Below are 11,817 nucleotides of genomic sequence, written 5' to 3' on the forward strand. Positions count from 1 at the left end.
ATTCTGTGTTGCTGTGGCTGTGGCCTAGGCTGGCAGCTGCAGCTCTGATTCGATCCCTGGCCTAGGAATTTCCATATGCCGCAGATGTGGTGCTAAAAAGCAAATACACACACACACACACACACACATTTATAAAATTTTTATATATAGATGTAAAATTTTATATTTCATAGATACCAATCTTTAAATTTTTTTCTTTTTAAGCTTGCACCTGCAACATATGGAAGTTCCTGGCTAGGGAGGAATCTGAGCTGCAGGCTTATGCCACAGCCATGGCAACACTGGACCCGAGCCTTATCTGTGATCTATGCCGCTGCTTGCAGCGGTGCCAGTTCCTTAACACACTGAGCAAGGCTAGCGATCAAACCTACATCCTCATGAACAGTATGTCGGGTGCTTAACCTGCTGAGCCACAGTGGGAACTCCACCATCCTCTAAAAATTTTAAAGTGCCCAATTGGGTGGTTTTAGTACATTCACAGACTTGTGTTACAGTATTTCTATCTTTTATCTTCTCTTTAATGTCTTTCAACTTTTGGAATATTTCCTTAAATTCATCACCCAAACCTTCATAAAATGTTTTATTTCTGATTTCATATACCTAGTTTTTCTTTTTAGAGCTGTACCCCTGGCACAATTTGATTTTCAGCTGAATACATCCTAATATTACATTTATCGAGTTTTAAATTTTGCTATTTTTAGTGTCCAGAGACTATAATTTTTGTTATAGCAGCCTGTTATATCATGGATTCAATGGCCTCTTTTCTCTAAAAATATAGTGAAAGTTTTCTCCCATTCCCTCTGGTATTAATTCTTCTGTTTGTAGTATTTACAGCCTTTCTTCTATGGCACTGATTTTCTTCAAAGGTTTCAGTGTTCCTGACTGTTCATATCTCTATTTGAGAATCTGTTTTGTATGGCACAGAGATAAATGCCGAAACAAGAGTCCAGCTCTGGAGATTTTAGAAAAGTGATAAGACAATCTGGGAACTTACTTTCTGGGAGGGATGCTCTCCTATGTTTTGTGGGTATTGTAGGTTATAAGGGACACTGCCCTAATTGTCTGGGTAGTATCTACACTAGACGTCTCCTACGTCACAATTTCCACTTCGGAGCGCCATCATTCATCTTTTCCTGGGGTTAACAAGCATATGCGTAGTAATCTACATTTTCTACTTTTTCACCCCTCTGCTATCCTTGTGGTAATCAGACTCTCCTCTGCTTCTCACTCCAGCTCCAGAATTGCTCCTTAGGAGCCAAACCCTTGGTTCACTTTGTTTGAACCAGGGTTTCATCCTGTCAGCAGGCACTGGTTGCTGCCAGTGTTTCTAATTTAAGAAGGGGATGAGAAAGGGGCCAGGTCGTATAGTGCCAGAAAGTAGTGCTTAATCCATTACCTCGACATTTCCTTCAGGGTCCTTTCTACTACAGTGTTTTGCATTTATTAACCAAGTGTTTTGAGTTAAGCGTATATCCAGAGTTATTCCTACCTCTGCAGTGGTTTTCCTCTGCTCTTCAAATATTCATCAGTCTGAGCTCATCTGTGTTTAAGAATTTCTCAGTATTTCTGGTGTGGTACTGGCATCCTTTCTTGTTTTCAAAAATAACTTCAATAACATCAATATATAGATGGCTCACACATTTCTATCACTAGCCCTCCACATCCAACTTCCTATTTGACATTGCTACTTAGTCATCTTAAAGGCACTCATAACTTAGTACATTAAAGAGAGAATTTGTTATCTTTCTCTCAAATAAGATTTTTTTTTTCGGTGAATGGCACCAATCTATACCCAGTTATGCAAGCCAGAAATACTTGTCATATATGTTATTTTTTTTGGTCTGATTTAGGGCCGCATCTGTGTCATACAGAAGTTCCCAGGCCAGGGGTTAAACTGGAGCTGCAGCTGCCAGCCTTTGCTACAGGCACAGAAACGCAGGATGGGAGCCAAGTCTGCAACCTACACCACAGCTCACGGCAACACCAGATCTTTAACCCACTGAGCAAGGCCAGGAATCAAACCTGAGCCACTGAGCCATGATGGGAAATCCACACTTGTCATCTTAGATACCTCTACTTCTTCTTTCTTCTTTCGCCAAATTCTTCCCACAATAGCCATAAGACATGCCCACTTCTTTCCATTTCCAACGTCATTCTTTACTACAAAGTGCTATCATTCCTCCCCTAAACCACTGCAACAGCACCATAATGGTCTATTTGCATCCATTCCTGCTTCTTTCCACACTGTAGCTAACACGATCATATTATTCCCTGTTTAAAAGAATTTGGCAGCTTCCTGCTGCTCCAAAGATAAACATCAGTATCTCTCTCTTTATTATGTTTTTTTCTTTTAGGGCCGCTCCTGAGGCATATAGAAATTTCCAGGCTAGGGATATAATAAGAGCTACAGCTGCCAGCCACAGCCACAGCCATGCCAGATATGAGATGCATCTGCGACCTACACCACAGCTCACAGCAATGCAGGATTCTTAACCCACTGAGTGAGGCCAGGGATCAAACCTGCAACCTCATGGTTCTTAGTTGGATTCATTTCTGCTGTGCCACGATAGGAACTCCTAAACATCAGTATCTTTGACATGGCTGTGCAAGGCCTTGGTTTGTCCAATCTTGTCTTCTTATCACATTTCCTCCTCTCCACTTTAGCCACACTGGCTTTCTTTCAGTTCACTGAACACAGAATGTTCAGTCCCACATTAGAGTCTTTGCACATGCTGTTCCTTCTGCCTGGTTTCTCTATTCATCTCTCTGTAAAGTTAAGTTGTATTTTTCTTCAGATATAAATTAAACTGCCATTCCCTCATGGAAGCCTTCCCTAATCTCTCCAACTAAATTCAGTTATACTTAAGTCTTAAGTCAACTTCACTTCTGTAGCACTGATGGCAGTTATAATTTACTGGTGTGTGTTTAAAGGCTTTGAGGATAAAGTCCAGAGCACAAAGGGAAGGATTCAAACTGGACAAGGAGAAAGACATCTCTTCCACTGTTATGGGAAGATGAGGCAGATATACAAAAGGATGCTTATGTGTGTAAGAAAGCAAGCTGAGGGAATTCACAGTGATGATCTTACCTGATACTATTTCACTGTTTGATGAACTACTGTCAACCTGGAGGCCTTCTGTCACTGACTCCTATATGAAATAAGAATTAAAGATATAGCACAGATTATGAGATTGAAAATTTTTGTATTATAACACATTGATTTGGTTATTCTGAAAACGTAAGACTAATGTGGAGTTTGTATATCAGTTTCATATGTAACCTACTTTCAGCTTAATGATACATATACAGTCTTATTTTACTGTTAAATCTTAAAATATGATATTGTGGACATAGCTAGGAAGTCAACGATATACGAGTCAACTAACTACGGTGGGATAAACCAGCAGCTAAAAGACAAAGATGAATACTTTTCTGACCCCCTAGGTAGGAAGGGCTTTTTTCCCTTTAAATGTAAAAGCAAAATAAATCAAAAGATTGATATGTAAATCTAAATACCAGAAACAAAATTAAAGGCAAACAAATGTGGAAATATTTGTTATATATGTAAGAGTATAACTATCTTCAATATACGGTGAAGAGGTATTTCAAAAAAGACCCCACACAAATGGGCAGTAAAATGAGAAAAATGTATTAACTTTACTAGCATTCAAAGAACTGGAAAGTAAGACAACATGCTACTGTTCATTTATCAAACATATATATATATTTCAGATAGGATGGTGCTAACTGGCCAACATGAATCAAAAACTTTCATAATCCAACCCTTGACCCACTGCAAAGTATTTGTCTTAGGATAATAACTTAAGGCACACAAAAAATTTTCTGTTGTAGGATATCCACTGATGTCTAAAAGAGCAAAACCTTGGAAATAATCCTCAACCAAAAAGAAAAAAAAAACACAGTAAATTATAGTATACCTATCTATAAAACAAAGTGATATACTGACACTAATAATTGTATTTTTGAAGATTATTTAATGTTAGAGAAATTCATACAATAAGATAATTTATAAAGTTTTTTAAAGGCACAGAACAAAAGGAGTTGAAAGAAATACACAAAAACTAAAAGAAAATGTTTAAACACTTTTTCTGCACAGTCTGAATCATCTATTAGGAGCACTCAACACGGCTAAAATCTGGGGTGAAAGCCTTTTTTAAAAGATGCCTTCTGTGAAAACTGCCCATCCCCCCCAAAAAAAGTCATAAAGAAATACGCAAGCTAAAATGCTAGACCATGACTATCAAATTTAATTCTAATTTAGATGAGTCACAAACAATTTTTATTTTTATTTATTTATTTATGTCTTTTTAGGGCCGCATCCATGGTATATGGAGGTTCCCAGGCTAGGGGTCAAATAAGAGCCATAGCTGCTGACCTACTCCAGAGCCACAGCAAAGCAGGATCCGAGCTGCATCTGCAACCTACACCACAGCTCACAGCAATGCCGGATACTTACTGCACTGAGGGAGGCCAGGGATCAAACCTGCGTCCTCATGGCTACTAATCAGATTCTTTCCGCTGAGCCACGACTGGGACTCCACAAGCAATTTTTTATATCTGAGTTTCTCCAAACTACTGCTATCTTCAAAACACTGTACAGAATCCATATTAAATAGATCAGGAAGTTATATAATACTCTAATGATAAAGAATCCTCTGTTTTCAGTTGTTAATGCAAAGCCAAATGAGAAACATGAAAATGGCCTTGAAATACTTCAGTGCTACCAAGCATAAGAGAATTACTAAGAAATACTTTATATCTGACACACAGAAAACTAGCCAGTAATAATATCTTTCAAACTGGCTGGCTTGGAGTGGCCCACCTCATTTCTGCCTTGTTGTTAAAATAAAGAAAAATAAAAAATGCATGGCTCTGAGTCTAACCTCATTCAAGGCCCTATCTAAAAACACATCATCGGAGTTCCCGTCGTGGCCCAGTGGTTAATGAACCCGACTAGAAACCATGAGGTTTCGGGTTCGATCCCTGGCCTTGCTCAGTGGGGCTAAGGATCCAGCGTTGCCATGAGCAATAGTGTGGTTGTAGACACGGCTCGGATCCTGCGTTGCTGTGGCTCTGGCGTAGGCCAGTGGCTATGGCTCCAATTAGACCCCGAGCCTGGGAACCTCCATGTGCCGTGGGAGCGGCCCTAGAAAAGGCAAAAAGACAAAAAAATAAAATAAAAAATAAAATTAAAAAAAAATCCACATCATCAGCATTTATAAAGACACTAGAAAGGTATGTAGTCTCTATTAAACAAAACCATATTATACATTCGTCAGGAGGTACATCAGGTACCACTGGTCTCCACACTAAGCATATCTAAGGACCATACGTGAAACATACATACACTCAATGGCGCAATCTTCTCATCCAGGGCCTCTTCACTAGGGCTATTTTCTTGGAGGCTTTTCTCTTCTGTACCTCTTAACTGAGTGCTAACAAACAAACAACACAATTAGTTTGCACTGTCTGGCCTTGGCTCTCCAAGCGCCTGGTCACTGTTCACATGGTTTAGAATCTGAAAGGCTCTGAGGACATCATTAACAACAAGTGAGGAACACAGGGGGTGAACTGGATCAATACCCAACTGATGACTCCAATGCTTTCCTAGGGATTTTACCTCACTTGCTTTTAGGTAACTTGGCAAATTACCAAACTAGCTTCATCTTTTTTTTAAGTATCCCTTTTTCCAAAGTCAAATTCCTAGGTCTGTGTTCTGAGAAGAGCGAAATTAGAACACATTATTTTCTTCATTGTCTTGTAAAATGAGAGGCTATTAGCAGAAAATCCGGATTGAAGTTTTAGGGTTGGCCACAAAGCATGGGGCTGTTACGAGTGGATACGCACCTCGGCTGCCCAGAGCTGCTACTCCCCTGCCCACTCCGCTCTGTCTTCTCCGGGATTTTCTGCAAACCATGCGTCTTGCCTTTTCTCTTTGGGCCTATGAGAGGGTGGCAGGTTTCAGGGCCAAGGCCTCGGGAGCCCAGGGGCCCAGGCCCAGCCACCCCGCCCTCTACACTCGCCAGCCTGGTGGGCTTACAGCAGTCAGGGAGCCTTCGGCCGTGACCTGAGGAGGCCCTCGCCTTTGCCGGGGCTTCTAGATCTGGCGTCGGCGTTAGATTGAGCCCCCGGCCTGCCCGTTTCTTGTGGGTATAGACCCGTCGTGGCCACATTGCCACCCCACCCCCCAGGCCTCTGGGGCCTCTTGGCCCTCAACAGCCTATCTCGTCGCCTTCCTGAGAGCTGAGCTACAGCTGGAGGGAACCTGGGTCCAAGCGCGGCGTACAGATAAGAAAAGGGAGGAAAGAGGCAAGGAAAAAAAAAAAAAAAACTGAAACCCTACGCCGACCCAGGCACTGGCTTGGAGCGGCCGCCTCGCTCCCGCTTTTTTATCTTGGCGGGGGTCGCGCAGAGGTTTCTGGGAAGACGGAGTAATGTGGCGGAGCCCCGCCCTCTTGGAGGCACCGTGTCGGGGAAGTTGATAGTGGCTGGTGTGGACCTTGGGCTCCAGGTGTGGGCTCCCATGCCTTGTGCTGAAGGCAAAATTATGGTAAAAAGCCTTTTCCTAGCCCAGGAGGCTGTTCCTTTGCTTTTCATTGTCTAATTAGTCTGATGGGCCCAAAACCGGCTAATGATGCTTTGGGCCACTCTCCTTAGCAGAGTTACCAGGAAGGCCTTGCCAATGAAGTTTTAAGTCTCCAAGTATGTGGAGACTAGCTGGCGCTCAGCCCCATTCAGCGTAGAAATCACTCATATCTCAACTCAGTTAATCTCTCTTCCTCCCACTCTGCCCCCAAATACACAAACGGCAGTGCATTCAGCTGTGAATGTCCTCCTGAGCAATCAGCTTCATGACCCCTGGCCACTGACTTACTAGAGGCCATGGTACTTGAGAGTCTAACCAAGCTTTAGGAGAACTTAGGTTCCAGGAGGTTTCTTCTGAGGGACAAGCAGAATCCCTTGGCCGCTGCCCAGGAGTGACCTCCTGGACATCTCTGCACAGCTCTTTGGTTAAAACGTAGAGAGTTCCACAGAGGCACCCCTCCCGGGGCTCTGCTCCTTTGCTCTGGCCAAATGGAGGAACATGGAAATGACCACGCTCTCTCCATACACTCATGTTGAATCATCAGGCTGCATATGATAAATATATTGTGCATGTAATAACCATCTGTTTATTTTAAAAATGACATTTCAGGAGTTCCCATAGTGGCTCAGTGGTTAACTAACCCAACTAGTATCCGGAGGATGCAGGTTCGATCCCTAGCCTTGCTCAGTGGGTTAAGGATCTGGTGTTGCCCGTGAGCTGTGGTGTAGGTCACACACGTGGCTCTGATCCCACATTGCCTGTGGCTGGGACTTAGGCTGGCAGCTACAGCTCCAATTTGACCCCTAGCCTGGGAACCTCCATATGCCGCAAGTGCGGCCCTAAAAAGACAAAAAAAAAGACATTTCACATTTTAAAAAATGCTGTTTGTAGAGATGAAATCAGAAAAACTTGGAATTTTCCCATAATGCTCCAATATTGTGTGTAAATATAAGCACATGTATAGCTGCAATATTCTAATAAAATCACAAGTTTTTAAATTCAAAATCTACTCATATAAAGTCAATTAATCATTAAAACTTAACTTTTTAAAGAACAGAGGATAGGCATTCTTACCTGATTAGATATAGTGCTCTGAGTCACTGAATCAATACTTACTGAGCACCTTATTCTGTGTTAGGCATTGTGGTAGGTCCTGGGGATACAGAGGTGAATTAGAAATATTTCTGCAGTCAAGGATCTCACAGTTTTGTTGCTGTACAAAGCAATAATCATATTTCAACATCTTTTCTCTAGTCACATCCATAATATGCTGACCAGACCAGTCCCTAATTTACAAGCCAGGTCTCCAGGCTCCCTCTCTCCCTTTGGGGAGTGTTGTGAAAAAACCCTGGGAATTCTTAAATAACCTTTGAGAGGTATGGGTCCTGGAATGCTCTAGGCCTAGAAATGGAAGAAGCTTGGAAAAGGGTAAGAGCTTAGAGCAAAAGTTCATCTGCCCTTTGGTGGCCCTGTTCCTTAGAACTCTGTCTCTCTATACTGAATCACATTCACTGAAGTGCCATTGAGTAAAAGGTTATGGGAGTGAAGGTCTAGAGTTTCAAACCTGGAAATAACCTTTGGTTTGATTTCTTGAGCCAAAAAGGTCCTTAGAGATTAATAAGCCCAGGAGGCCTCTGACAGGTAGTTGGCATAGGTGGGTGCCATGGATCTCCTGCATTAGGTTAACGTGCTTGCCATGTTCCCATTCGTCCTAACACATGGCTGGGAAAGGCATAGGGGGAGCAAAGAAAAAAGCTTGAAGCCTTAAACAGCAAAGGGAGGGAAAGGAACTATAAACAGACTTGGTTGATTTAAAGCTTCACCTAGCCATCCTATAAAACAGGAAGGAAATGCATCCCCTACATAAGGGCGAGGTGGGGCAGAGATATCTCAACTCATTTGTCTATCTTCCTCCCACTCTGTCCCCAAATACATAAATGCCAGTGCATTCAGCCATGAGAGTTGAATTGAACATCTTCCATTTCCCTGTTGTACTGCTTCCATATCTACACTTGGAATTCTGCTTTCTGTGTTTCAGTTCAGTCATGTGATGGGTTTGACTAGATTTGGAACAGTTGTGGAGATGCTAACTTGCATGGGAAAATAAACTCCAAATTTTAAATAGACTTCCAAAGAAAGCTTTTGGGGAAACAGCCAATTCGTGGGTTTAGGATTCCCTGGAGCCCAGAGTAAATTTTTCTGAATGCTATTTTCTCATCCAGTGACCCACCCCTCCCCAGCCCCAAGCAGCTGCATTTGTGGTACCATCCACAGGCTTTTGGGTCCGACTGAAAAATCAGCTTGGAAAAAAGTGATAGATGAAAGTATCTTTGGGTATTGCAGTCTTAATGCTGTGCAACATATGAAAAAGGGCCAACGGTACTTTCATTCACTCCATGGACATTTCTTGAGCACCTGTTACCAGCCAGACTTTCTGCACTGGGGCTACAACCTCAAGCAACTCAGTCTGAGTGGGAGTGAGGCAGAGGGACAATCAACCATGTGACCATGTACAGGAATTAGGGAGATTAGTGGAAAGGGTGCTAAATGAGCAGGGGACTGACTGTACGTGCTGCGTGGAAGCACACTGGAGCATGGTGCTTTTAGGTCACTCCAAAAAGCAGTTGGTATGACTGGAGTCAAGGCTCTTCGGAGGAAGAGCCAGAAAAGAGATGCTGGGCCTTGTATGCTGAACCAGGGAGTCTGAACTTTATCCTGGAAACTATGGGATGTCAGCAAAGGAATATTAAGCAGGAGAGTGGCGTGACCAGATTTTCAATTTCAAAAGATCCCCCTGACTGAAATGTGGATGGTGAAACTGGAAAGCTAGGCTGGAAACAGGAAGACAAATTTAAAAAGCACTGTAATATTCCAGACAAGAGATGAGAGTGGCCCCAACTACACCAAAAGCTGTGAAAACAGAAAGAAGCAGATGGCAGCAGATATATGGAGAAGGCAGAATCTGCATAACTTACGGCAGAATGTGCCATTTTAAGAAAGTGTACCTACCCGTTAATTGTGTATGAATCAAAGGCATCATGCAAATACTGTTTAAGGGCCATCATGAGGGAAAATCTGAATAGTTATTTGCACTTTTAAAAACATAAGAACGAATTAAATCTAGGACACATTTAAATCCAGGACACAGTTGGTAACAGCAAATATGCAAAGCAAAGGATAGCTCCTCTGGGGGGTTCATACGTCTTTGGGGACCCTGATGCAGAGTATGCTAACTAGTGACACAGCTTTATACCATATTTACTTACTACACTACCATGATTGATGATTGCCAAATACACTAACATCAGGGGATTATGCTAAATATATAAAATAGTAATTATAAGCAACTTTGAGAAACAAAAAAATCTTTATTTTTTACAAAATTTTTCATAAGTGCATTTTGTATTTGATATGCATGCTATTATAACAAAGCAACTAAAATATAATTATAGCTAATATACTTTAATGCATATTTAAAAGGTAATTTTTTAATCTCAATTTTTAAAAATTGAAAATAGAATAAGCAAATTCTTCCAAAAATATCCATTTCCCCCCATGCAACTGTTGCAATGATTTAACAAGGAAAATAAAAATAATCAGTCAAATGAATGTTTAAAAGCCATGGTCGCCTCATGAAAACCTTTTGTTTGGGACCAAGTTTAGAAATGCTTGTGTTCCAGGTAGTATTTATCTACTGCCTCTGGGTTATAACCATTCATGTGCTTTAACTGAAAAGTTTCTCATTAGGGCTTGTCCTCACTGGAATGCTAATTCCATTCTTACTGGGGTTAACTGTAGATTCACAGAAATGACTGTGCAGCATACTTGAGAGAAAATTCAGGGACTATGAAGATCTTTTTTTCTTTTCATGTATATGCTTCCTTAAAATAAAGACAGGCAGGAAAATACAGCAACTTAACTCGACATATAGTTTATCAATTTTATATATCATTCTCCTTTTTTCCTGAGATATGAAGCAAGTTCATAAGTGGTCTGTTTTCATGCAAAAATACATTTTTCCATTCTTCACATTCATTTCATAGTATCTTGTATTCTAAGTAACAATATCACATTTGTGCTTTATACATTTGGAAAATAGAGAATAATTTATTTCCCTTACTGCAGAAAAAATAAAAGATGAAAGGTTCTTTGATGGATAATACAACCAAATTATGTGTCAACTTCCAGCTGCTAACACATTACCTGACTATAAAAACTGCAGTGAAAAATTCTATTTTTTCTCATGCTTGCAGTTTTACTTAAATTTAGAATGAAAGGTTAACTGGTTCACGTGAGGGAGAGTGGGTATATTTATTCCTTAGTCTCCGGAGTTCCTGAGTTTCTACGATATGAAGCTAGGCCTACACGCCACACCTGGTCAATCTCTGCTCTCCCCTGGAGGAGAACTGCAATGCAATACAAAGATGTCCTTTATGGCAAAAAGAAAAAAAAATGGTGTATATTCTATTTTATATCTTTATACACAACATGATTAGTCTGTAAAATGTGAGAACCAGTAACACATCCGAATGAGAAAGATAAAATGCCAAACATTTAAGAACATGTTTATGCTTAAGTAACTGATCTGTTATACCTCCTAACTTAAATCAATCTGATGTCCACTATGAATGCCAAGTGTCTTAAGTACTTAGCCTTTTTCGATATTGGTTAAAGAGAAATACAAACTTTTTCCCCTCAAAGTTGGGAAATCTGAAGCAAGAAGGATTTTACTGTTAACACATAGTTTCATTTTTCCTTTATTAAAAAAATTCGGTGGAGTTAAACAGAGGAAAAGAAAACACACATGCAATATATTTAGGGTCCGCTGCTTTTCTCAGCAGGAATCTATTTTTATATGCCCAAGTGCGATAATTTTCACGCAGATCAGGAAGGCTAAGGAGAAACATAACAACTTTAAAGTGAGAAAAAGAAGAAAGCTTACGTAATCCATAATCAGTTATCTCTAACTATTTTGAGGTAAAATAGAATCAAAATAAACTTTAAATTACTTGCTTCCATTACATTGTCTAAAATCCTTTGGAAACAAAGAAAATATGAAATTTAGTTGATTGGAAGGACAATGGGAAGATTGTCCTTGCAAAGCTTCACTTTCTTCAAGATGTGAAGCTACTTGCCTTTAAAATAGATGAATATCCAATTTAGGTGATGATTTTCTCTTCTAATTAGTCAAATGTATATTAAATATAAAA

General features: G+C 40.6%; 1 protein-coding gene across 1 annotated transcript in view; it reads right to left on the reverse strand.

The window, feature by feature from the left end:
• Positions 1-6,284, reverse strand: part of MEIKIN (meiotic kinetochore factor) — a 94,249-nt gene extending 87,965 nt beyond the window's left edge. The window contains exons 1-3 of the mRNA XM_047774739.1: positions 5,869-6,284; positions 5,369-5,456; positions 3,089-3,149 (exon numbers count right to left, since the gene is read on the reverse strand). Of these exons, the coding sequence (XP_047630695.1) occupies positions 3,089-3,149; positions 5,369-5,456; positions 5,869-6,194 (475 nt within the window). The 5' untranslated portion in view covers positions 6,195-6,284. The remainder of the gene's footprint in view (positions 1-3,088; positions 3,150-5,368; positions 5,457-5,868) is intronic.
• Between the last annotated feature and the right edge of the window lie 5,533 nt (positions 6,285-11,817).

This window comes from Phacochoerus africanus, chromosome 4, assembly GCF_016906955.1.
Source record: "Phacochoerus africanus isolate WHEZ1 chromosome 4, ROS_Pafr_v1, whole genome shotgun sequence".
NCBI classification, from domain to species: Eukaryota; Metazoa; Chordata; class Mammalia; order Artiodactyla; family Suidae; genus Phacochoerus; species Phacochoerus africanus.